This window comes from Haemorhous mexicanus, chromosome 9 (genome assembly GCF_027477595.1).
Source record: "Haemorhous mexicanus isolate bHaeMex1 chromosome 9, bHaeMex1.pri, whole genome shotgun sequence".
NCBI lineage: Eukaryota > Metazoa > Chordata > Aves > Passeriformes > Fringillidae > Haemorhous > Haemorhous mexicanus.
In genome coordinates, this window is record NC_082349.1 from 23,767,104 (window position 1) to 23,794,156 (window position 27,053).

Genomic DNA, 27,053 nt, shown 5'->3' on the forward strand with positions numbered 1-27,053 from the left:
GGCGCCGCGCAGGCGCTGCCGTGCGGAGCTGCCGCGGGCCCGGCGCCGGCTGGAGCGGGTGGCCGTGCCCCGATGCCCCGGGCTCGGCCATGGGGGACGTGAAGAACTACCTGTATGCCTGGTGCGGCAGGAGGAGGGTGATGCCGGCCTACGAGATCCGCGCCGCCGGCGGCCGCGGCCGGCAGACCTTCCTCTGCGAGGTGCGGGCCTGCCGCGCCGGGGCAGCGGGCTGGCCGTCCTGGGGGGGCTGTCGGCTGTGAGGGGGACTTAGGGCTGGGCCGGGGACACTGAGAGGGACTGGCGCCCTCCGGGGCCTGGGCGGGCTCTGGGCCTATTGCTGGGGCTCTCTCGGGGATCTGGGGCCCTGCCTGGGGGTTGTGCTGGAGGGCTGGAGGTCGCGACGGGAGCCTGGGCTCTACCGGAGGGAGCTTGGACCGTGCCGCGAGCAAGGGTTCAGCTCCGGGGTGGGCTCTGCCGGGAGGTCTGAGGACCCTGTCAAAGGGAATGTGGGCCCTGCCCGGCATCTGAGGTGCGTCATGGGGTCTGGGCTTTGCCGGGGGTCTCGGGGTGATGCCGAGGACCCTGCCGGGCGGCACCCAGCGCTCTGCCCCAGGGAAAGCGGGATCAGTGCCGAGGGTTTGGGAGCAGGTCTGGCAGCTCGGTCAGAGGGAATCTTGGCCCCTGCTGGGGGTGCTGCCGGGGTCTGGGCTCTGCCAGAAGGAGCCGGGGGTCTGGGGTCCTGTTCGGCCTGGGTAGGAATCACTGGAAGCCGAGGGCTCGGGGAGGGCTGGGGCGCTTTGAGCCGGAGTGTCTTGAGTGCACTAAGGTGTGAAAGGAGGGAAAAAAAGAAAAAATCCCGAATGATGTTCTTACAGGGAAAACAGATTGGTTTATTTAAAGGCGGTGTGCACTGTGTGTGACCCTTCTTACAGTTAAAATAATTGGTCAGGGGTACTATATGTCATCTTTGCCGAGAGCTTTGGTCTGCTCTTGAACGTGAGATTAAATGTATTAAGGAGTTCTTGTTGGAATGGTTGCTACTCTGCATGCTCTAATGATACTTTACTCCTACCTCTAGATATTGGGGATGTGGGAGCTGTGAATTCAGATTGACTCTGACAGGCAGCTCACTAATTGTGAGGCCATGTATAGAACAGATCAATTCATGAGTGATGCCATGGATTTGCACTAAACACCTTAAATTTGCCATTTTACCCTTCTCTCCCCTACTTATCTTCTGTGTCAGTAAGAAAACAAAGAAACACAGGGGCATTAAAGCAATTTTCAAAGTATTTTACCTGGTTAAGCAAAACTCAGATGGAATGGTTGCATGAATAGATGTATTCACAGAATCATGGAATGGTTTGGGCTAGAAGAGACCTTAAAGCTCAGCCAGTCCCACCCCCTGCCATGGACAGATACTTTCCACTCTCCCAGGTTGTTCCAAGCCCCATCCAACCTGGCGTGAGCACTTCCAGGGATAGGGTAGCCAGAGCTTCTCTGGGCATCCCATGCCAGGGCCTCACAGGGAGTAATTTCTTCCTAATATTCCATCTAACCCTGCCCTCTATCAGTGTGAAGCTGTTCCCCCTTGTTCTGTCACACCATGATTTTTGTAAAAAGTCACACTATACATATTGGGAATTTTGCAATATATCAGTATTGTACTGGGTTTGATGTGTTGATGCCCCATGATTATCTATGGAAGCTTAACAAGTGAAAGGATCAGTCACACTGAAACATCTCTCTCACTGATTTTTGCAGCCTGGTAGGATGGCTGTGAATCTTGTATGGTTACTATGTAGTTGGAGGTACCATTGTCCAGGGTATAGAATTGCTGTTCTAAAGTAAAAAAAAATCAGAAATAAATCACATCTGTGTAGTTGGAATAACATGGAGCTATGGCTGAGTGGACACAAGGTCACTCCTGTCCTTGTTGTCCAAGGGTTTGGGATTTAGGTTGAGGAAAGTGACCTTGTGCAGAGTTTGCTGCTATGTGTTGCCAGAGCCCCTTCCTACATTAATTTTTCTTCTTCCACAAGGTTTTGGGAAGCCCTTGTGCTCTGAGAGAAGTTCTCAGTATGTGAGGGCTTGCTTTTAAAGACTTACAGAAATATATAGCTGTGTATAATGGTATGTAACAATAGTTAGTAATATTAATTCTCCTGTACTTACCAGCAGCCAGGATTTGGTGTTCCTGTGGGTGTTGCTGGCCTCCAAGCCCCTTTCAGCTGCACATGAGCAGTGTGTTGTTCCTTGCAGGTCCGAGTGGAAGGCTTCAACTATGTTGGCATGGGCAACTCTACCAACAAGAAGGATGCACAGAGCAATGCTGCCCGAGACTTCATCAACTACTTAGTGCGGGTGAATGAAATGAAGAAGGATGAAATCCCTGCTTTTGGAGTAAGCTGCTCTTTCTCCTTACCAAAGACTACTCTGTTGTTGGGCTGCCATGCTCCCAGTTGTGTTTCATCCCTGGAGTTCAGTCTGTTGCCCCCGTGCAGTGATTAATGTGAGGAGGGCTGGGGCACATACAGAATATCATGGAATTGTGGAATCATTTAGGTTGGAAAAGACCTTTGAGATTATCAGGTCCAACTGTATGTTGTAGGATGAGTTGGCAAATACAGCTGCATGTTGTATTTACCAGATCAAATGATGCAAAGCTGATGAGGCTGGAAAGAATTCAGAGTCCTGCTGTGAGGTGCAGCCTGGCTTTCAAAGTGCTGAGTACTCACACCTGACATTATGAAGTCTTAGGACCAAGTTCTAATCTATAAATATGATATATAATCCTGCGTGCTTTAACCAAAACCAAACCCAAAAATAATAATAATCAAAAGTATATCAAACCAGACATGGAAAATCTGATATTTTTAAACCGTAATTGCTTCAGGCATGTAACAGGATCACTACTTTTTATGATGTTTTGTGAACACTCAGCAGTGACTATCACTTAAAGGCTGAGGAAGAGGAGGGTAACTGTCCTTACAGCAAGAAGTTATGTGTTACCTGTTGAGAGGGAAGAATCTTCCTCTATCCATTGAGGATATATGAGTTTTCTGAGTGGAAGCAGCCTCCCTGCCTCATCAGCCTAGGTGGAACCCAGTGGGAACAGGACTGCTATTTTGGTTTTAATATGCCAATTAGTTTCTTGGCAGTTCAGTGTTAAAATATTCACAGTTCTGTTACTATTGGGATTGCTTCTGAGTAGTAACTATTGCATATTTACTGGGGCTGACTGTTACATGATGTTGCCTGAGGTCTTTAAACTTCCTAAACAGTTTTCTAGTTAAATAGTAAAATTACTTGTTCTGCACTGATGTGCTGAGGTTTTCCTTCATTCTCTTCCCTAGCCAGCAGCAGGTGATAACCCCACTGGAGGACAGGAAGCAGCTAGAGATGTCACTGGTTCCAGTTCAGCTGTGGGGGGACCTCTTCCTCCACATTTGCTTTTAAAAAGTGAAGTAGGTAAGACTGAAAACTGTTATTTCTATGTATTTGAATGTGTTTTGGTGATGTTTTCTCCCCCAAATTGCAGCACTCTGCAGACAGAACACCAAAGTCAGAGTTTTGAGGCAGAGGTGTGGCTGACTACATGAGATCTGAGGGACTGGTCATGGCCTGTCAAGATGGCCAGGCAATGCCTCTCCATTACTAAGAACATTTTTTGGGGAGTTATTTTATTTTATTTTATTTCTGTGTGGTAGGCAACGGACCAGGTGCAGCACCTGTAAACTGTGGCAGTCATGCAGCTCAATGGGATCGGGGTGCAAACTTGCAAGATTATTATTCCAGAAAAGAGGAGCAAGAAGGGCAGGAGGTAAGTCATGCAGAGATATTCTCCTTTAGTTCTTAAATAGGTATCTTTCACCCCCTTTAATTTGTTATTTGCATTTATAACCAAGGTTGCAGTTTTCTTTTGATATTTTGCTATTAGTTTAAGCTGCAGATTTAAAGCTTCAGATTTATTTGTTGACTTTTAATGAAGTTAATTTGTTTAAGCTAGGGACAAATAAATCACTCTGAATAGTCTGAACATCCAGGACTTTGTATACACATTTTATTCTGAAAATAAGGAATTACTGAGGACTTTTTAGCATTTTCTGTGATATCCTAATTATTTTATAGCATACAGATGAATTACTTAATCTTTAAACTGGTAAATTATACTCTTTTTTTTCCATATTAGACCTCAGAGTCAGAAGTGCACTTAAATGCAGATGTTCACGGAGGTTGGACCTTGGAAAATGCCAAGGCACGTCTGAACCAGTTTTTCCAAAAGGAGAAGATCCAGGAAGAGTATAAATACACTGAAATGGGGCCTGATCACAACAGGTTTGGTAGTTTTAGTCACTGTCTGTGTGTGAAGGGTTCAAACTGTTTTTGACAGTGGTTGTTCACTCTCACTTGCCACGTTCTGGTTCTTTGCCAGGACCAACAACATTCCTAAGTATTGATATGGGGGTGAGGAGCCTTAGTGCAGAGATCCGAGGGATTTCCTGAGAAATTCTGGATATGCAGCTTTTAAACTGATTTCTGTCCTTAGTCAGCTGCTGGGGTGTCAGTTTCTGTGAAAAGAGAGCTCAACTGCTTTTGGTAATTGTTCTGTAAGTGTTGTTGCCTTTGTGCATTTTAAGTAAATATTAAATTTGCTTGTGTAGCAATGTGCTTTAAGGACATTTTATTTATATTTTTATTTACAGATATTATTATTATTATTATTATTATTATTATTATTATTATTATTATTATTATTATTATTATTATTATTATTATTAATTATTAATTATAATTAATTTTTTTGGCAATAGAATCTTATTTTGAAAAAAGTAGTTTGGCAGAATCATCCCAAAGGAGTTCTGAGAGTCTTAAGTTTCAGTTAAGACCAGCTGGATATTACTCTTTTTTGACTTTTAGCCTTTCCACCAGAGAATTTGCACGTGCTTCTCCCAGATGAAAGTAGTTCATAACAGATTGTGCATAAAGAATTGATGGGTTTTATTATTTTATCCCTATTAGGAACAGTCTTCACAAATCATCCAGATGTTAGCTCACTGTATTATTTCTGGTGAAATATGATGTTTTGTGGCTGGAAACAATGGCATGCTGCTGCTGCTGGATTCTCCTGAGTGGGTTTGGGGTTGGGCTTTTTTGCGTTATATAAACTTATGTTCTACAAGAGTTGTATTTTTAGAAAGACAGGAGAATTTTCCTATAACAGCCTTTTCAAGAGAGTCTCACTTGCAGGACTTATAGTATTCTTTTGTTAATGAGTCTTTCAATCATTTAGAGCATCTAAAAGATGTCTGTTGCTACAGAAAGTTGTAAATTCTCATTTAAAACCTGTCTTCGAGCCACTTCATCTCAATTTGTGTGTCTCAGGCAAGGCCAGTTCCTTCACTTGAGTGATATAAAAAGTTAGTTTGTACAGTACTAGGAATGTAAATTATGCTTGTTGTAGGCATAGCTTCTGAGCATTTCTTCTGTCTTGTAGTGTAGGCACACAGTTGGTGGTAGTTGGGAGTGGGGCTGGCCCAGCCTCATCCCCAGTGGGCACAGCTGAGAGCAGCAGGTGAGCAGCACTGACAGCAATGAGCCATGGAGTGCCCAGGGGCACTGACCAACCACCAAAGGGAGCAGAGGGCACACAGGTGCACTGCATCAACAGGAGGAGATAAAAGGCTAGGCTGAAGAACCAGAAGGACAGAGGCTTGCAGCCTTCTGAAGTGACATGGTGTTACTGTGTGTGGGTGAATGCTTAAAGCCTTCTGTAGTTGTATGATGGTATTCTGTGTATCATGGCTATCTCAACTTTGAGATGTGCTGTGACATTGTAGCTTAGGGGTTACTTGTGTAGCTCATTTTTTGTTGCACCTTCTGCAGAGTTAAACCCCATGTATTTCAGTTTATCTAGTCTTGAGCAGAATGAAATTATACTGATGGCAGTATGTTTCTCAGCCTGGCTGTTGTTCTCCTGGAATGCATTTCAGAGTTTCCTATATACTTTTTGTTCAGGGAAGGGTGTGTGGATTGCCCTGGATGGAATGGCAGAAGGGGCTATTCACTACCTGCTGCAATAAATCAAATAGGCATGAAACTATCCTAATGTGTTGTAGGGCTCATTGAGGGGCTGTTGTAAAACTGTTGGATTTAACCCTTTTTGTGTGTGTAACAGGAGAGAGATGTTTTTGGAATTTTGAGAGCATAATAAAGTTTAAGTTGTTGGGTTTTTTTAAAGAAATACCCGTTGTCATGTATCTTGCCAATCTGTTTCAGGTTTTTTGAGGTAATGATCAGAGATATAGATTATAAGAGATATGTCAGCTATGCTCTCAAAGGTTTGTGGTCAATTAATCATACTCATGGTCTGAGAACTTAGTAATAGCTGGAAAATTTGAATTTGGAAACTTTAACTATGATAGGAGGGTATAAGTTGTAAATATAAAGATGGCTGTCCTAAAACTCAAAGCGTTGAGCTCATGTTAAGGGATGGGATGTGGCTTTTCTGTGTTGGGATGCCTGTGCCTCCTTCTGTTCCTGCTGAAGACCCACACCACAGACCTGTGCCTGCTCACACATGGGCTGCTGAGGCTGGACTAGGGAATCATGTGGGATTCTGCTGCAAACTGATTTCTGGTGTTGCTGTTCTCCCCTCAGGTGGAGGAGAATGAGATTGAATGCTGACTGTAGGCCTGGCTGAGAAACATACTGTCATCGGTGTCTTAGGTGGCTGTTGTGTCCCTGAGAGCCAGTGGCCTTCGACCCCTGAAGCCACTGTGCCTGCAGGTCAGTTCACTGATAGCACAGGAAGGAGGGCTAACCTGAAATTTAAATCACTCACTTAACCTCTTTTATTGTTTGTTTGCAGCAAAAAATGAAGGATGCAGGTACAATGCGCAGCCTCCACCTGTGCAGATACCAAGCCCTAGTTTCCAAAGAGGATCTCAGTCAATAAATTCCAGTCATGCACCTTGAGTCACATTTGCCAGTTTAAATCCTGTCTTACAAGAATTCAGCTTTAATATTTCATGTGGCAAATACAGGCTTAGGTTTGGGATTCTTAAAAACATGGGTCATGATTTCTGTTCTCTACTGTTGAGGATTTTTTTTTAAGCCTGAATTCTTCCCTGTGAGGGTGGTGAGACCCTGGGATAGGTTGCCCAGAGCAGCTGTGGCTGTCCCATCCCTGGAAGTGTTCAAGGCCAGGTTGGATGGGGCTTGGAGCAAGCTGGGATAGTGGAAAGTATCCCTGCCCAGGAGATTGTAATGAGATGGTCTTTAAGATTCCTTCCAACCCAAACCATTCTGTGATTCTATGATGAATATGCCAGTTAACCTTTAACTGAATTGGTTACATGTCTACTAAGCATGCTGTTGGGTTTGCTACCCAAACTTGAGTAACTATTACTCAAGTTTGGGTAGCAAACCCAAATAGTTACTCAAATAGTTACTTGAGTAACTATTACTCTGTTACTCAAGTTTTGCTGTTTCTAGAATATGGCAATAAGGGAATAGAAATTGATGCAAATTCAAATATTCTGTCTCCTGTTCAGATAAGTACCAGGTTTTTGACTGTATGACCTGGTTTGGTTTTGTTTATGCTCTGAGCTGATCAAGTGTGTGGCAAAAAGCAGAGTAACTGTATTAAATGTTGCATCTGGTCATTAAACACAGGCTGTTAGTAGGTTACATTAGTGTTAGACCAATACTAATGTGGGATACAGTTAATGCTACATTGGGATGCATGTTAATGTTACTTCCCACCTGCTTAATAACTGTTGCCTAAAACTTGGTCAGATCAGAGCATATTTCCTAATGATGTGGCTGTAAATTTCAGTGCTGAACAGTGGCATATTCAGAACTCTTCTTATCAAATGTACTGGTTCTGTTGATGACAGGTCTGTTACCTACCACCTTGGGGTTAAAGGAACTAAGCAGTAATACTTTACCTTGGTCATTGGTAACTGACTGAGGACAGAGATCTTTGCCTTGAAATAGTGGAAAGACTAAATACGTTTGCAGAGTCAGCTGTTGGTAGTTGTACCTTTGTGTTCGTTCTTTCTCTTGCAGGAGCTTTAATGCAGAAATGAACATTTATGTGAGGCAGCTGGGCAGAAGTAAGTGTTCCTATTTATTTTTTAACTTAGCAAGAGATGGGTGTTGGTATAGAGGAACATTTGTGGGTACAGAGTTTATTATACTTATGTGTTGGAGCCACTTCCAGAGGTAAAGGATCATTTGCATGATGTTGCTGGGTGGTATTGGGCAGTCATACTTCCTTAGGCACTGAATGCAGAAAAACTTCAAAGGATTTAGCAGTAAAGTAACATCATGCAGCCAGTGTGAGCTGGGCAGTGGAGGGGCCTGGTTGGGTTTTATGTTGGAATCCTGGATTTATCAAGATTGGAGTGTCCATGAAACCTGGTCTGAGTGTACAGTCAGGTGGCCCAGTTCAGAGTAGTGTCTTCTGTGGAATGTGCTTGACTCCTCTGCTGCTCCAGCTCTGACCTTTGTGTGCTGCAGGGATTTTCAGTCGCGAGCACGGATCAAACAAAAAGCTGGCAGCACAGTCCTGTGCCCTTTCCCTGGTCAGACAGCTCTACCATCTTGGTGTCATTGAGCCTTACTCTGGGCAGACAAAGAAGAAAGGAGAATCGGTGAGTTTGGCAGGAGGGACAGGAATTATTGCTTTCATTTCATAACACAGAAGCACTCTCATAAACAGGAGTGAGTTTAGAGTTTGCTCTCTGTATTTAACATCTTACAAGCTATTAATAATTTTTATTCTTTAGCAACTGTTTCTTTTCTGGTGTGTGATTTGGATCAGAAATATAACTTCATGGGATTGGAACAGTAACTAATTTTACATTCTATTAAATGAAAAATGATTTGTAACAAATGCTATTTTCAGTATAATTTTTCTACAAGCTTGAATATTTCTGTTTAGGCTGGCTGTTTGGATTAATTGTCTGTCACATGAGCATTTTCTGGCAATTCTAATATATATACACACACATACCAAGAAATATATGTTATTTTGCTATTTGGTTGTAAGTTTGGGAACGTGTTCCTCTGGAACTGAACTCAGATATTTAAAAATAGCCTACAAATCCTTATTCAATGAAAAGTCAGCAAAACATTCCAAGAATGTGAATTCTGAACTGATGATACTCTGGCCCTGTTTCATGAAGAAGTGTTTGATGGTTCACTTGTAATAGCCCACAGTTCTGGCTTCCAGTGCCTGTCTTTTTGTGTATAATGGCATGTAGTTTTTAAATATTTCCTAGTTGGAACCCTATGAGGTGTCGCTGTCTCCTGACTTAGAAAATCAGCTGCAAAAGACTGTACGGGAACTGTCCCTGGAGATCGTGCCTTTGGTGAGTGTGGGGTTTAATACTCCAAGGATGGACCATCACACCTGCTCATTTAATCATTTATCTGTCTTTTCCCCCCCTGCTTTTGCATTTATAGCCTGAAGATCCCAGTAACCCAGTTCTGATCAGCGTTGGAAAGTTGGCCCATTTTGAACCATCACAGAGACAAAGTCATATGGGAGTTGTTCCCTGGTCACCACCTCATTCCAACTGGAACCCGTGGACTGGCTGCAATATTGATGAGGGTCCACTGGCAAATGTAAGACAACTTAAAAAATGGGTCTGTTGCTTCATTTCCCCCTGCTTCCAGAACTTCTAAATGCTTCTCCTCCCCCCGAATTTAAAGTATGAGCTGTTTCAAAGGAGAAGACAGTCCATTGATAAAATTTATTCCCTTCTTGACCTAGAGGCAGGGAGTTCTTTGTGTTTACTTCATGTATTATCAGGTCTTGACCAGCAGTGTCTTGAGTGTCCCAATTCTCTGCTTTGTCTCACCTTTTGCCTGCTATCAGGCAGCCTATACAACATTCATAATTGAAATTACAAGGAAAGTTCATGGGCATGTCATTTATAATTCTCTGGCCTCTCTTTCCCATACTTGCATGCTGAGACCCTTGTTCTGGGAGGAGAAACTGCTCCAAGCCAGTGCCACTACAAAAGCAACCAACTTCCTTACTTTTTGTCATTGCTAGTCCCACTCAGCACGGAACAAATGAAAAGCAACAGTGTGGCATGATAAAATGAAGGAGAAGGGAAAGAATTACTGGTTTGCCAAGTTTGGAGGGTAATTTGGTCAGAAAAGACTCTCGGGACAGGAACTTGATTTTCCTACAACATTCAGATTGCTTATGGCCATAATAATAATTTAATTATTTCTCTACTGGAGTTTTTTCCATAAATTACATTAATTTAGTATTGATTGTTATATATTGATTTTTTTAAATTATAGGGAAGTAATTTAAATTTAGCTGTTGCTGCATGAAACACATAACCAAGATGGACATTGCAAGTTGAGCTGGTTTCAGATCTCTTCAGGATTTACCTGTGCTAGTTCTGACTGGAACAGCTGACTTATTTGCACTGAAAAGAACTAGCCCTTTGATACCAAATTTGCATTTCTTCAGATTTCTTTTGCAGTTGTTAGGCATTGCCTTATGAATTCTCTTCAAACTTATACCTTTTCAGCTACTGTTTGAAGGGTGGGTTTGCATTTACATTAGGTCATTACTTGTATTAAAAACTCCTGTTTAAATAATCTTCTTCTCGGCTTACTGCTGAATAGGGTGCGTTTCTCAAGCAGTCAAAATGTTTCACTTTAAACAATTGTTCGTTTTCAGTGTTGTTGGTCTTTCTGAGAGACTTCTTAGGAGATGAATGTTGAATACGCTGGAATGAATGAAATAAAACAGCTCAGAGGCATAACTGATTTCAGGCAGTTATGCAGGAAATGATCCTTTAGGGATATTTGGGATCACTGTTGGTGTGACTAATCTGATCCTGAAGTTAGGATGTAGATAAGAAGAGGGGTCAGAAAGCCTTCAAATCGTGTCTTGCCCTTGCAGCTCACTCCAGAGCAAATCAGCACGGATCTGAGGAGTGATTTCATGTACCGCCTGGAGCAGGATCAGGAATTGCAGAGGGTGAGTGTGTGTCCTGTCACCTGGCATCCTTGTGCTGGGCTCTTCCTTTTCCAGAAGGGCTTGAAGGTAACACCAAGTGTAAAAGGCTGCATTTCAGCACAAATACACAGCACGTTTTCAGAAGTGCTGGGTGTTCGACTGGGGTGGATGTGGGGGTGAGGTGTGCTGTGCCAGGAAAAAGTACAAACTGGGACCTGTTCTTTGGTAGTTTTTCTTTTGGGAAAGGGAAAGGTTTAGAAAAGTGAGGCAAAGTATAGATGTGGAGCAGAACAGGGTGAGTTTTGGAGATTTTGGAAATGTCCTGGACTTTTTTTTCCAGATCCAAGAAGAGAGAGAGGCTTTACCTCTGAAGAATTTTGAAAGTGAAATTCTGGATGCAATCCATCACAATTCTGTTGTTGTCATCCGTGGTGCCACTGGTTGTGGCAAAACCACTCAAGTGCCCCAGTACATCCTGGATGAGTACATCAGAACCAACCGAGCTGCTGAGTGCAACATAGTGGTGACACAGGTGAGGAATGTGTGGCCACTGCTGTTCTGTGGGTATAAGAAATCACCTGTTGCTTAGGATAAAATTACAGAACCTTGGTATGGTTGGGGTTGGAAGGGACCTTAAAGCTCATCTTGTTCCAACACCCTTCCATGGTCAGCAATACCATCCACTAGACGAGGTTGCTCCAAGTCCCATCCAACCTGGCCCTGAAGGGGATTGAAGGATGTGTTGAGGAACCTTATTATCATTGCAGGACATGCTTCATAAAGATACCTCCTCAGCAATATAAGTAGGAGAAATCTCAGCATCACGTGTCTTTTCATTTGGAATGTTACTCTTGCATGGATTTTCAGTTTGGATTACCTGGCTTGAACCTTGCCCAGATGAAAACTTTCAGCTGATCAAGGGGAAATGATTTGGGAAAGAGCAGCTGGTAGTTGCCATATATCCTTATATCCTTCCTTTGTGAAAAGAACCCAGTGCTGTTACAATATTATTGTTCAACGATTACTTTGTAAAGAAATCTTAGGACCAGACACCTGTAACATTTAGGATTTCCTTTATCACTTTCAGTGGTATTGTGATAAACTTCTAAAACCTCTTCATTAAGTTAGGGAAAATTTTGCACCCCTCAGCCCCGGCGGATCAGCGCGGTTTCCGTAGCAGAGCGTGTGTCCTACGAGAGGGGGGAAGAGCCTGGCCAGAGCTGTGGGTACAGCGTGCGCTTCGAGTCTGTGCTCCCTCGGCCACACGCCAGCATCCTTTTCTGCACTGTAGGTCTGTATTGCATCCTTATGTTTGGAGTTTAGCAAGGGTCTGAACTCTGAGTTAGCGGCAAAAGCAGTAATACGGTTAAATTGAAATTTTAAAAAAATCTGCTTAGAAGATTGAAAAGGTTTTTTCGGATAAAAGTTTGCTGGCATGCTGTTGTGCAAAGAAAAATTAAGATTTTTGTTCGGAAGTCTGATAATACAGGTCTGATAGCACACAGAAATAATCCCATGTAGAGATAAAATTGCCACGTATTGATTGTCCTTAAAAGACAAAAGGGGAAACAGCGTCGGGTGGGAAAGATAGAAGAGTCTCTCTCGTGGTAATGCTTCGTGACCTTGCCCTTGCCCATCATTTGTACAAAGGAAAGCATTGCAATTAGAGATGGGGTTGGAAAAGGGGCTGTGCAGCCTACACACTTCCTGATTTTTAAACCAAGGGCTGGGAGGTGGAAGGTTGAACTTTTACGTGAACATTTACCTTCTGTCTCTGGTTTAGGTGTTCTTCTGAGAAAGGTGGAGACTGGGATCCGTGGCATTAGTCACGTTATTGTTGATGAGATCCATGAGAGAGACATTAACGTGAGTTAGCTGGTGATGAAAGTCTACTCTCTGTTTGCTTCTGTTCTGTTTAACTTCTGTATGTGTTTGTGTGTAGTAGCCAACATGCAAAAGGAAATTGTGTCTTAATGAGTGTCAGATGTAAGTTTTCCTTCTTGGGTGAGATTTTTTAGAACTCTTCATTATTCCTTATCTAAGTAGCAGAGCAAGGACCTGTGCTTCCTTGCTGCCCTCTGACTGTTTTCCTGTTAGGATCCCCTGTGTACTGGTCCTCTCTGGAAAATGGAATACCGGAGTACAAACACATCTTGTCCAAGTGGGGGAGCACACTGAATGACACTGTTATTTTGGAATGCTGTTTTTACTGACACTGTTATATTCACAGACCTGCAGTCTTGATAGTGATACATTGAAATTCAGGGTTTGCATGAAGTAAAATACAAGTTGATGATAGAATTAGGAGATGTATTGTATATAATCTGAAATGGCAAACATTTTCCGTTCCCTTGATTATTTGTATAGTTTTCAGCTTTGTCATACCAAGAGTGAGAGAAACCGTGAGGTTCTGACATGTTGTTTAAGCTTGTCTAGGCAGAATTTGGGGGCTCATTTGAATAAAATTGCAACAAACATTTTTCTAATGCATCTCTTAATCTATTAAATGTATGTTAATGATGTAAAATACAAGTTTGGAAATTGTGAGTGAGATTGGAATTTTGTCTATTGAGCTAAGTGAATGCCTAACTAAATACATGGCAGAACTAAATAAATGTGATATTTAAACAGAACTACAAACATCACACATACCTGCACTGAGTAACACCTATTTATTTTATGAATTATGGCTACTTTATATGTAAGCCAGGTTTAAAAATACCTGGGGTTGTAATGTGTTGTTAGGAAGGAAACAAACTGTTTTTGTAGAAAAGAAAAACCCTTCTTTACACTGGAAATCCTAAAAACTACTTATCCCAGGCATGTCAGTAGTTTCAAAATAAAGCACTGACAACTGTTTCTGGTTTTAGAAGACTTTTGTTCCACTTGTTACATCTCTTGCTCAGTAAATGTGTAATTCCTTATGGTTTCTTGGGAAGATACAGATTTTTATAGCTGTGAAGTTAATGATGCTCTTATTCTCTTTCTCTGCAGACTGACTTCCTTTTGGTGGTGCTGAGGGATGTTGTTCAGATGTATCCTGAGATCAGGGTTGTCCTCATGTCTGCCACCATTGATACCAGTATGTTTTGTGAATACTTCTTCAACTGTCCCATCATCGAGGTCTATGGCAGAACTTTTCCTGTGCAAGGTAAATCCTTGGTTGCACTTCCAGAAACTGCTTGGGTTTTCATTAATCTTGCATTCATACTCTGAAATATCCTGGTTTATTTCAGGAGACTCCTGAGAAGTGGTGTAAAGAATTATGTTCCCTTGCACAGGCTTCCAGCAGTCAGTCCTTACCATTTGTCTGTCCTTGCAGATTATTTTCTGGAGGACTGTATTCAAATGACTCAGTTTGTCCCTCCACCCAAGGAAAAGAAGAAGAAAGAGAAGGATGAAGAAAGTGGTGAAGATGATGATGTATGTTTGAATTTTAATATGAGAAATTAAACAAGGGCCATTTTTAGTACTCCAGCTTGAGTGTAATTCATTTGGCACTGTTGAAGTGAAACATCTCTAGCAGCTTTCCTATTTTTAATCAAAATGAGATTGCTGTTAACTTCAGCAGTGGAACTAAATTTTCTTCTTGCCCTTGTAAACTCAAGAATTTCTTTTTCATTGAAGCTAAGGTTCTCATGTTTTGTCAAACTACTTCTCTTTAAAGCTAAAACTGAAATGCTTTTGAAAATGAAGTTTAGTAACCTTGGAAAAGAAATAGAGAAATATGAGCTTGGTGATTCCTTCTTAGGGTGAAAATATAGATTCTCTCCCTTCTTCTCTTGCAGTTGATATTTTCAATGCTTACATACATTGGCAAGAAAATAACAGTTTTATTCAACTTTTAATTTTGAAACTTTTATTTGGGCCACTTAATTGAAATCTTCTTTTAATGGCCATTTTTTCTTGAAAGACATCTACCCAAATTTCATTTTCTTATTTGCCTGGCCAGCCAGTCTCCACAGTTTGAGTAAATTAATTTATATTATTTCCTTTGTGGTATTTTTCTTTTGTAGGCCAACTGCAACCTTATTTGCAGCGATGAATATGGCCCAGAAACAAAGCACTCCATGGCTCAGCTGAATGAGAGAGAAACTTCTTTTGAACTCATTGAGGCTCTGCTGATTTATATCAGGACTCTGAATGTCCCAGGAGCTGTCCTTGTTTTCTTGCCTGGCTGGAACTTAATCTATACAATGCAGAAGCATCTAGAAATGAACCCACGCTTTGGTACAAGCAGCTGCTTTGTTATATTTCATCTTTTCCCAAGGAAACTGCTGACTGAGTGAAGATGGGAGTTGGATGAGTGGCTTAGGGAGCTAATTTGTTGTGAGAGTGAATGGCCAGAAAAGTTTATGTTGTAGAAAGAAGAAATGAGATTCACATAGTAGTAGTTACCAACCTTTTGTATTCCTGTTGTAGGAGGCCACCAGTACAGGATTTTACCTCTGCATTCCCAGGTTCCTCTGGAGGAGCAGCGTCGAGTGTTTGATCCTGTGCCTCCTGGGGTAACCAAAGTACGGAGACTTCTCTCTGTGCAGTTCTCCTGGGCTTTTGGGGAATGTACTGCTGACTTCTCTAATAAATTCTGTACTTTATCTTGCTGGGCATTATCAGCTTTTTCAAACCAAATAACGTCACTTTGCATTTCCTGGTTTTTATAGGTTATTTTATCTACCAGTATTGCCGAGACCAGCATTACCATCAATGATGTGGTCTTTGTTATCGACTCTTGCAAGTGAGTTCATGAAGCAGCTTTTTGTTTCATAAACCCTACCCTTGGGAATGCAAAAGAGGTTTTGGGAGTGCACAGAAGTGCCTTGTGTTCCCATGCTCCCTGAGCTGAGTTTGAGGACTCTAACTCCCTCAGGACAAATCCTCATTGTCTTTAGCTGGTCAGCACAGTGACACAGTGTGCTGGCATCTCAGGGGACTGGGTTGGTCACGCTGGCACTATTCATGTGAGGTGTCACTGGGTCTCCACACCAATTTGGTAGATGTCATCTCCCAAAGGAGTTTTACAAACTCTCAGTGTCTGGCTGATGATAAAGAAGAAGGTTTTTGTAGTCTGTTACAGTTCCTGCCTCGCTGTGCATGCTCTCTGAGAAAACTACACACAGAGAGCTCATGAATTCATGAGAATTTTTTGCTTTTTGGACAGTTGTGAGAACATTATTCTGTGCAATATTTTGGGGCACTGCTTTAGAAAGAGTATGATGCTTTTAGTTTCCTGACTAACACAAACCAGGGGTGGTTGGCTTCTTAGAATCAGTGTGACTGCAAGCCATAAAATAGGAACTAATTTGGTAGGGATTAAGATGAAGGACGTTTGATCTTTAGTGGTGTTTTTCCTGTGACAGGCAAAAAGTGAAGCTGTTCACTGCTCACAACAACATGACAAACTATGCCACGGTCTGGGCATCAAAAACCAATCTGGAGCAGCGGAAAGGCAGAGCTGGGCGCGTGCGAGCCGGATTCTGTTTCCATTTGTGCAGCAGAGCTCGCTTTGAGAGGTGAGGCTGTGCTCTCCAAAAATACACTCAGGGAATTCTCCCAGAACTATTGGGTGCTGCTTTGGGTCAAACTGGGGAAATCATTGCAGAAAGCTCAGAGAGAAGATGGATGATACTGGCTCCAAAAAAAAAAAAAACAAAACATATGTTATGCTTTTATCCATAGTATGAGGTGGATACATAGTTTATGATTTTAATATTAAGAGTGTCACTGCAACCTACCAAACTTCTCAAGAAGAGAGCAATGCTGCTTGGGAATTGAGGCAAGGGAAAGAGCTTTGTAATGAGGGCAAGGCTCTATTCTGCCTTCAAACACTGGGTGCGTGTGGCATTGCCATGTAACAGGCCATTTTGTCATGAAAATGGTAAAAAGCAGAGATGGCAGATGTTAGTTTTCTCTCCATCCCCATTCCATGGCCAGGAAGCCCCTTCATAGTGGTCTAGCACATTCTCTGTTGCTGAAACTTTTGACCTCTCTGACAGACTGTTTTTCCATTACTAGAGCCTTGGAAATATCTTTGCTGGTTGGAGTAGGCAACACAGCTGTTACGCTCTTATCTCTCTCCTGGAAGTTTCATTGCCCCTTCCTCTGGCTGTTACAGCAGCTGTGTTTTGATGTTCAACTCTGTAAACTCTTGAAAGTCTCAGTTGATCAAAAACTCTCATTGAATTTCTCAAAATTTAGAACAGTTGTTGAGTACAGTGCAATGATTTTAATTAATAATTTTTGACAGTGAACTGATTTTAGGCTACTGAAGTAGTCATGGATTTAAGGTTGCCTTCCTTCAGAGAATATAAACCCAAAATATTTAAGTTCTTTGTTGCTTAAGAAAGAGTGTGTGTGAACTTGTACAGATGGTTTTTCAAGAGAAATCATCTAAATCATGTGCCAGCTGAATCAGGGTATCTGTTCAAGGTGTTTTGAAACCTTTTCTAGCTCCATTAGAAAAGTACTTTTATGTAGAGCAGGCTGAAAGCAGGTTGTCTCTCAGGAGTATAAGAGCTTCCTTATCAGAGCAGGAGAGCATCATAAAGGACAAACATGGGGCTGGACACAGCCATGCTGCTAACTGTGCTCCAGCCCTGCAGGCTCTCTGTGGTCAGCTCATGCTAGAACCCACAGTGGGCAGTGGAGATGCGAGGACTATTCCCTCTCCATTCCAGTGTGAATCTACCCCAAAGGAGAATGGAGAAGTACAGAGCTTTGTGGTAGAAGAGCCCAAGTTGCAGGAGCACAGAGAGAGCCGATGGGTGGGCTTGGAGACAGAATTTGCTTTGGAGGGCAGTGGTTTCTGCTGGTGGAATGATCCCTCATGGTGATCAAGGCCTGTGTTCAGAGAAATGGGACTTGCTTCTCATTGCAGACTTCAGACTCACATGACGCCCGAGATGTTTCGAACGCCCCTCCACGAGATCGCTTTGAGCATCAAGCTGCTGCGCCTGGGAGGCATTGGGCAGTTCCTGGCCAAGGCCATCGAGCCGCCCCCTCTGGACGCAGTGATTGAGGCGGAGCGCACGCTCAGAGGTACCCTCGTGTGCCACGGGGCTGTGCACTGATCCTGGGCCAGTGGAACTGGCTCCAGGTGGTCTGCCCTGTGTGTGATCTCTGCCAAACGGCCTTACCACCTCGGGGTGGATTGCTGGAGCAGCATGTTCTGGCTGACACAGCAACCTGGAGGCATCGTGTGGGTGGCAGTGGCTTGTGCAGCTGAAGAAATACTTGAATTCCCAGTGGAGTGTCATTCCTTTAAGAAACTTGAGCCTTCAAACTTGAGGCTTGTTTTGTTGTTTTACCAGTAAGTTATGTTAGCTTCCAGCTTCCTGTTTTCCAGCTGTGGCACTGCTGTGCTTGGCATAGACTCAGTCCAATGCTTGAGGCAGTCACAAAGCTTCTATAAAAGTACTGAAAAACAGAGGTTGGTAGTTTATTAAATAATTACCACTTTTTACAGTTTGCTGACCCAGTTTCTCAGATTTTTTCAAGAAATTAAATCTCCAGTTTATGAATCTGCATGAAAAACAAAAAAACTGCCATGTGGGTTAGGTTGTCTCCCTACTCTCTTCAAGGAACTAACTAGACTGAGTAAAATAGAGCAGGGAAGAACTCTAAATTTGTGCTTTAGATGTAAAGCATGAAAGTGACCTCAACCTCAGCACACTTTGTAAATGTCACTAAATAAGCACTTCCTACAAATTTTAACAACGGAAATATCTATTTCATTGTTTATTTTATAGTAGAATTGTGTGCTGAGCCTACGTTGCTTGTATACAGGAGGGAGACCAGAATGAAAAAATATTGCTGGGAATATGTAGTCAGGTTTAATAACTTTCTGTTCTGAGAATTATTAGTACTTTTCATACTGTGCAGCTGAGAACTGCAGAGCCAGGGGAAAAGGCAAGTGTTTTTGGTTCTAACACCAAATAGCTGTGTCTGCAGGTGCCTCCCTTTCCTGGATGACCTGTGATTTTTCAGTGCAGGTACACTGCTAGTATGTTCTTAGGAAGGTGAAACATGTTATTCTTCAAAGTATTCTTTAGGCTTTTGGGTTCAGTAGATACCAAGAAAAATTGATTTTATGATGGTCAAGGAACTCTTTGTGTTTCCTTTCCCATTTAATTGCTGGGGCTACAAAGCTGCTTTTTTTATTTTATGTGAAAAAACCTCTGGTAGCTTTGGGGATGAATACAGGTGTTAATTTTCAGGTAATGGGCGGAGGAAAGGCAGGTAAAGCCTCCAGGAAGAGAGTTGGTGGTGTTATCTAAAGATGTCTGGGGCTAGTTAACTCTCTTTGATAACAAGGGATCTTGTTTCAGAGCTTGATGCCCTGGATTCCAATGATGAGTTAACACCTCTTGGAAGAATCCTGGCCAAACTTCCCATTGAACCTCGTCTGGGCAAGATGATGATCATGGGCTGTATTTTTTAGTAAGTTGAGTGGTCTCAGTGGTAATGTTCTTGTTTCTCTGAGTTCCTGAGCCTCTTGCAAAAGAGTAAAACCAATATATCTAGATGAGCAATAAATGCAGCAGCTGGGGAGAGGTGAGTGAATCCTCATGGGAGCAGAGAAGAAATAACTTTTAGTGTGTTTTAGGCGATGAAGTGGTCATGAAATTCAGTTGAAGGCAAGACACCAGAGGAGGCTGAGTATTTCTGAATTAGGAGTGGGACTTGAAACACCTAGGCATAACAGTGAACTAGAGGTGGGGAGATGCAGAATTTAACAATGAGATAAGGAGAAAAATCAATCTCCATGTTTTGCTTTGGTAGAAGACCTGTTCTTTGTCACTGTGATGGCTATAGGGTCCTGTGATTATTGTAGGGATCTTTTCACCAGAAGAAGGTGGTGTATGGATGGAGGGGAGGGCAGATAGAGCTAATTTAACATCCACTTCCAGGGAAGTTTGTTTGTTTGTGTCATTGAAGAACTCTAGCAGATAAAGGCCAAATTCCTAAGGTCTCTAGCAGAGAAGTTTTCTCTGGTATCTGCAGCCTGCAGCAGGTGCTGGCAGCACTAACTCTGAATGACCCTGATCCCTTGGTTCCTTCCAGTGTGGGAGATGCTCTGTGTACCATCTCTGCAGCTACCTGTTTCCCTGAACCTTTCATCAATGAAGGCAAACGCCTGGGTTATGTCCATAGGAATTTTGCTGGGACCAGGTATTCAGATCATGTAGCTTTGCTCTCTGTCTTCCAAGCCTGGGATGATGCAAGGTACGTTGTCTGGCACAGCAAGTGATGGGAGGTGAAGAACACCGGGTGAGCTTTCCCTTGCCTTGGTCAGGCTTCTAATTCCCTCTGTTTATTTTTCAGAATGGGTGGTGAAGAAGCAGAGAAAAGATTTTGTGAACACAAAAGACTCAGCATGGCCACTCTTAGAATGACTTGGGAAGCAAAAGTCCAGCTAAAAGACATACTCATTAGTTCTGGCTTTCCTGAAGGTGATTCTGATTGAGTTCAACAGTTTAATGATTGCATTTTTCATTCTGAGAGGATAAATAAATAACCAGGATAGTCTGTGTTGAGCACCCAAGCATAGGGCGAGAATAGTGGATTTGCCATAACACTACTCTACTTTTACAGCTGCATTCAGGTGGAATTTTAGTGTTCTCTCCTAAAGTTGTGGTGGCTGTGGTGCAACATGGAGTTTTTGGAGGCTGAGGTTAGAGCTGCAGGATTAAAAATCTATGAAGCCGGTATCCTTGGAGTGTGTCCTCCCTTGCTTTCTTTCTCCTTCATTTGTATCTCCAAAATGTGCTGTGCTTTCCCCCTTCTTTCCATAGACCTTAGTGGGGAGTCTGTGTGATCTGAACAGTGCTCTGTTCTGTGACTTCCTGGCTTTGTGCTGCAGGAGGGATGTGCAGCAGTGTGCCAAATTACTCAATTTTCTAGAGAAAAAAATTCTTACACTTGACCAGATTCTGATTCTCCCTAATGTTGCTGAGGAGCTCAGTGAATTGGCATGGCTGCCTGGATTAAGCAGATGTTTATCTCCCCTCCTTTTCATTTTTTTGCTCCTTAAATTCCTTTATTTTTTTCCCCTCGTGGTGTTAGGATCACTGCTGCATTGGTCCGTTACTTTTTTCTGGGCAAGATGGCTTGAAAACAAGCCACCAGAGACCCTGGGGGAGATTTGTAACAAATGAACTAATAAAAACATCCATTTTAACCTCCCCCAAAGATCTGTCTCCAAAACAAATGCAGTAAACACAGTATGGTACAGCACATTCTGGGCAAACCCATTTCTCCTTGTTTTTGAAGAGTTTGTGAGAGGAAAATACCTCTTTGTAGTAATATCTTTGAGCTTTTCATTCTCCATTAAAAAATAAAAAATTCAATGTAGAACTTCAATGCTCTGAGTGTAGGTCATTGGAGATAACATCTAGCAGTTGATTCAATCAGAAAAGGCATTGATCCAGGATCCTAAACAGCTCTGCATTGATCCAGGATCCTAAATAGCTGTGTTGTGCTCTCCTTCATGTCCCATGGATTTGAGCCACCCCTCTGTTCTCTGCCAACAGAATGTTTGATGACTCAACCATTTAACAACACTGGCCCTGATAACAACCTGGATGTTGTAATCTCCCTGCTGGCTTTTGGGGTCTACCCCAATGTCTGCTACCACAAAGAGAAGAGGAAGATTCTTACTACTGAGGGGCACAATGCTCTCATCCACAAATCATCTGTCAACTGCCCTTTCAGCAGCCAGGACATCAAGTATCCATCACCCTTCTTTGTTTTTGGAGAGAAGGTAGAGACTTTGGGTTTATTCTTGATCATGTGCTGCCAAATGGTTCAAGAGGCTCTTTTTTGTAAAGAAGTAATAAGAAAAAAACCTGACTGCATTATTTACCTAGTTTTAGTGGGGAGGCATGGAGGTGTTGTTTGTTTGTTGGTTTCCTTTCCAGAAAGTAAATGTTACACGTCCTGGTGTCACTCGGCCTCCTTGTAACTTCCAGTCAACCACTTTCAGTAGAAGTGCACAGAAAGTTCCTGTGAGTTTTGTTACAACAGACAGGTCATAGAGAAAGGTCTAAATCATTATGTTTGTTAACAGTTTGTTTTAGGAGCTCTTCCATACTAATTATGCATCAGAGAATTTTTTTCCTTATCACTTCTGCTGCTTATGAATCCAGGGAGAAAACAGGAACATGGCATATGGCAGTAGGGTGCTCCTGTTCTGGCCTGTGTCATCTCCCAAGGATAATTCTCATTTCCCAAGCATCACCCAAAAGATCTCCATGACTTTTTCCTCCATCCTATGAATTTGTTGTACATTCTGTGTATGTCCATTGCACCCCCTGTGAGCTCCTGTGCTCCAGTGACAACCATTGTGAACTCAGCTGCTACTGCTCAAGGAGCAAAGGAAAACAATGTTTTTGTGTTTGGTAATAACCATAATTTTAAATCCTTTGGATACAGGGATTTTGTCTTGACAGTCTGGATTCCCAATCCATAGTTCAGTGCTGTGGTGATGCTTTGCTGCTTCTTCACCCTTTGTATCAGGATGCCAGGAGGGGTAGACCTTTGATCCACCTTGACCATCTCTCTCAAGTGAAATTCCCCTAAACCCAGCAAAGGACTTCTGAGCTCAAAGAGTTTTGCTTTTTTAAATGAAAGTACACACAACAAATGGAGAGTGACTAAGATGGTGGCTTAATAGTGGCTTAGAGAGCACCTAGGTGAGGCTGGGATGTAGGAGTATTTGTGTGCAGCTCTCTCTCTGCCCATTAGGTACGTCTTCTATTCATTCCCCTTTAAACTGAGGGGCAGGAGCCATGTAGCCAGGGTTGTTATCTCTGGTTTGATGTTGTCCAAGTTCTCAGTTCAAGCTCAAGGTCACTGTAACATGACACAGAAATGGACATCTGGCAACTCCATGAGTAGGAGCCCACTCAAGCTTTTCATCACAGCCTGAGTAACTGAAGGGTAGGAAGAAAATTCAGATATGCCCTGGTCATTTTAAGGCTGGCAAAGTAGGTGGCTCTTGTAAAAGCTACATAACTGCAGAAAATGAATATTTTAAAATGGAAGATAGTTTTTGTTGAGGCTTAACACCAGCCTGTGCTGAATCCCTGTAAACCTCTGCCTGGCATTCAATTTTGTATGTGCACATGCTCTTGTAATTTTCTAATATTATACCTATCTTTATTATGTGTTATTTGGGGTTTTTAAACAGAATTCTCCAGTTTCAGTACCCAGAGGAAGGTGCAGAGCTCTGTTTTCCATTTTAAGAGTAATTTTCCTCTTTAACTTGCAGATTCGAACACGAGCCATCTCTGCCAAAACCATGACCTTGGTGAGCCCACTGCAGCTGCTCCTCTTTGCTTCCAAGAAAGTCCTGTCAGATGGGGAGCTCATTCTGGTGGATGACTGGTATGGATCTGCTTGGTGCTCAGAATCATGGAATCATGGACTGCTTTGGGTTGGAAAGGACAAAGCTCATCCAGTCCTGACCCCCTGACTGAGGGGAAGTGCAGCTACCACAGAGCAAATGTCTGTAGAACAGGGATCCCAGAGCAAACTGTGCACCACAGGTGTGTTGGGAAAGCATCACCTTTCCTTCCTGTAAGGAAGGGACAGGTTCGTTTGAGCCCTGTTTCATGCAGATTATCTGCTTAAAATGAAAACAGGACAAGGCAATTCCCATAAAAACTGCTGATTTTTTCCTCTTTAACTGAAAGGTGAAAGGCACTATGTGTTTTCAACCTCCTCCTGAGGCAAAGGCTGAGGAAACCTTGTTTTCAAGGCACAGAAACAGCTTTAGGAGAGAAATGACAGTGTAAATTTTATGGCTGTCACCAAATAACATCTGGATGGTTGTTTTAGTTTGTTTGGTTGTTTTTTTTTTTGTTTGTTTGGTTTTTTTTTACTTTTACCCCCTAGCCAGTAAAACAGAGGCAAAGAATTCCTTAATCTTAATTTGCTAACAGTTTGAGGGTTAGACCTTTCAAAATCTTGGAGCTTCATGTTTTCGGTTTACTTTATATTTTTGTATCTTGCTGTTTTGATGCAGGAGGTTACATGTTGAATTTATCCCAGTATAGAATGATAGAATCACAGAATGTTTTGGGTTGAAAAGAACTTTAAAGCTTATGTCAGGTAGACACCTTCCAGTAGACCAGGTTGTTCCAAACCCTGTTCAACCTGGCCTTGGACACTCCCAGGGATGGGGCAGACACAGCTTCTCTGGGAAACCTGTGCTAGGGCTCTCACCACCCTTACAAGGAAGAATTTCTTCCCAATACCCCATCTAACCCTGCCCTCCATCAGTTTAAAAGACTCCCCCTTGTCCTATCACTGTCTGCTTGTATATCCTTTTGAAAGCCCTCCTTAGGCACTGGAAGGGGCTCTAAGGCCTCCCTGGAGCCTTCCCTTCTCCAGGCTGAACACCCCTAGCTCTCCCAGCCTGTCTCCGGAGCAGAGGAGTTTCAGCCCTCAGAGCATCTTCATGGCCCTTCATTAAATTTCAAGAGCAAATTTTACCAGAAGAACAGTTATGTTTTAACAATGCCAAATTGTAGGGATCTTTCAAATTCGCCTCCTGAATTTCTCACCCCTTCAATGAAAAATTAGAACTTAGAGATGAGAATATAGGTTTGTGGCTCAATGAGAAGCCTTTCTGCAGAACCTCTTCCTTCCCAGGTGCTCCCTGGCAGCCATGGCAGCTCTAACACCCTCTTTGTGCCGCAGGATCAAGCTGAAGATGCCGCACGCGGCGGCCGCCTGCATCACGGCTCTGCGCGCTGCCATGGAGGCGCTGGTGGTGGAGGTGACCAAGGACCCTGGCATCGTCCGGCAGCTGGACCCCGCCCATGAGCGCATGCTGAACGTCATCCGGCAGCTGTCCCGGCCAGCGGCGGCGGGCATGGCACTCACAGCTGCCAGCACCAGGTGAGAGCCCAGCTCGGAGCTGAGCATGGGGACTGCGGGCTGTGGTTTCAGCCCCAGTGAGGATGGGGGCTGCAGGCTGTGGTTTCAGCCCCAGTGAGGATGGGGACTGCGGGCTGTGGTTTCAGCCCCAGTGAGGATGGGGACTGCGGGCTGTGGTTTCAGCCCCAGTGAGGATGGGCACTTCAGGCTTTGGTTTCACCCCAGTGAGGATGGGCACTTCAGGCTTTGGTTTCAGTGCCTGTGCTCTGAGCATCTGTGAAATGCTTGCACTTAAAGCCTGACACAGAGATATCACTGCCTGTTTGCACAAGGACACACAATTCTCAGGAATAAAAGCTGTCATCCCTTCTTCCAAAACACAAAACACAAATTATCTTTTAAAGAAAAGATAATCCTTGTTTATTTTGGGCCAACCTTCTCCTGGAAAGAAAACACATATTTGGCTGGGCTTGCACCCCTCTGTTGCCCCTTGTTTCCATCCCTTGCTTCTGAAGCAAAGGAAACTTTTCTGAAGTGGAAAAAGTGCAAAAGTGCAGCTGTGGTTCAACCATCATATTGTGTTCACAGAAAATTAAGGTAGCTTAGCAGAGGATCGTGCTGTTTCCCATCTTTTAGAGATGCAGTTTGTGAGATTGCCTCAAGTGTGTGGTGTTGTTGTTGGCCAGGATCGGGGATGGCCCCCGCCCGCCCAAGATGGCTCGCTACAACAACGGCGCTGGCTCACGAGGCTGGGGAGGTTACACCCATGGCTCCGGCCACAGGGGCAGAGGCTACGGCGGCTACTCCGGCTGGCACTCGGCGGGAAGAGGATACCCCGGGAGTCCTGGGGGAGGCTACGGAGCTGGGGGTGGCTGCCGAGGAGGAGGAGGATTCCAAGGAGCAGGCAGGGGCTACCGAGGAGGCTATCGGGGAGGGTGGTAGTCATAGTTCAGTGGAGTCTTTCCACTTCAACAAAAGTGCGTTTCCTTCCCAAATTCCTTTCTTCTTCTTCCCAGTTTGTATGCCTTTTTTGGTTCCTTAGTACAAGTACAACTCTGTAATATATCATGCCCTTAGGGAATTCCCTGCAAGTTGTATTATTTTTAATAAAGAGTTTGTTTCTGAAGACTTGCATGCTATACCTTTGATTTTGTGCTTGGATTTGAATTTTGAAAGCTTCCTTTGCTAATTGTGATTGTTCAAGACTCAAGGCAGTCTGAGGAAATCTTGTCAGTGTCAAAGACCATTTCCTGCCAAACAGATTCCAAATCACATCTTGGGCTCAGTGGGGATTTCACTTTGTTGTCTAACAAGCTGTGCAAGCAGTCTTTGCTGCAGTGGTTTTCTAACCGTGCCAAGCAGCACTAGGTTCCTTTGCAGCCAGCCTCCTGCATGCTGTGTGACCCTCCATGGTGAGTTGTTTGGGTGATCCAAATCATGCAGGAACATGGAATACCTTTTCCAAGACTGATGTGATGCTGCTGGTCTCTGCAGAACCTGGAGTAATCTCAGAAGCATGAATTGCTCCATTCATCCAAGACAGTGTTCACTATTCCCAAACAGTCAGTCTTCATTCCTCCACATCTGTGTGGACGAGGACAGTTCTTTAATGGGAACACATTGGATTCCAGACACTGAAGCTCAGCTGGCTGCGTGGTGCTCACAGAAGTATACTGACACAGAGGGGGTAAAAAGCCTTGCAGCCCTGTTCTGTTGCCAAGTCTGACAAAATCAACCTCCCCACCAATGCCACTGCAAAACCAGTAATTATTTGTGCCTGCCAGGGTGTGGGAGATGGTGGTGGTTGCAAAGCAAGTCCAACATTTTTTGTGTTCTCATGAAGAGTTCTTAAATACTAGGTAACAGTGAAGTAGTGCTTCTTTAATCCAGCTCTGAATTATAGAGGATAGATATTAATCTCCAGATATAATTTACTGTGGAGCATGTATTATCTCCTGCTGCAGTAAACCCCACACTTCCTTCTGCTGGAAGTCCAGTGGTTTTAAAGATAACTCAATTTTAGTATCACACTCACAAGTCTGGACTAAGATCTAGTATCTGTTAAAGCTTTCAATTTCTTCTGGCTTTTACTGGTCAGCATTTAAACAGGAGGCAAGAGATGGGTGCAAGGCGAGGAAGTAGAATAGGATACCAAGGATTATCAAGTGTATGT

General features: G+C 43.3%; 1 protein-coding gene across 2 annotated transcripts; it reads left to right on the forward strand.

Moving 5' to 3' along the window:
• DHX9 (DExH-box helicase 9) lies at positions 1 to 26,006 on the forward strand. 2 transcript variants are annotated; one of them, XM_059854523.1, is made up of 27 exons: positions 1 to 200; positions 2,263 to 2,403; positions 3,357 to 3,471; positions 3,711 to 3,823; positions 4,193 to 4,338; positions 8,074 to 8,120; positions 8,527 to 8,660; positions 9,291 to 9,380; positions 9,475 to 9,636; positions 10,940 to 11,017; positions 11,337 to 11,528; positions 12,146 to 12,287; positions 12,780 to 12,862; positions 13,991 to 14,147; positions 14,319 to 14,419; positions 15,013 to 15,226; positions 15,419 to 15,513; positions 15,661 to 15,734; positions 16,357 to 16,509; positions 17,874 to 18,034; positions 19,324 to 19,435; positions 20,060 to 20,221; positions 20,321 to 20,448; positions 21,529 to 21,758; positions 23,268 to 23,383; positions 24,701 to 24,901; positions 25,567 to 26,006. In XM_059854523.1, exons 1-27 carry the CDS (start codon positions 90 to 92, stop codon positions 25,820 to 25,822), a joined length of 3,714 nt encoding a protein of 1,237 aa, XP_059710506.1. In that variant the 5' UTR covers positions 1 to 89; the 3' UTR covers positions 25,823 to 26,006. The 2 variants fall into 2 exon arrangements, with proteins under 2 accessions (XP_059710506.1, XP_059710507.1); XM_059854524.1 differs by lacking the exons at positions 1 to 200; positions 2,263 to 2,403; positions 3,357 to 3,471; positions 3,711 to 3,823; positions 4,193 to 4,338 and adding an exon at positions 6,661 to 6,789.
• The last annotated feature ends 1,047 nt before the right edge of the window (positions 26,007 to 27,053 follow it).

Bases quoted from the DNA above. Each gene is read 5' to 3' on its own strand.
- DHX9 (XM_059854523.1), top strand. From the start codon at position 90: ATGGGGGACGTGAAGAACTACCTGTATGCCTGGTGCGGCAGGAGGAGG. The intron at 18,035-19,323 runs GTACCCTCGTGT...ATCTTGTTTCAG, and splicing joins GGCGGAGCGCACGCTCAGAG to AGCTTGATGCCCTGGATTCC. The intron at 23,384-24,700 runs GTATGGATCTGC...TTTGTGCCGCAG, and splicing joins CTCATTCTGGTGGATGACTG to GATCAAGCTGAAGATGCCGC.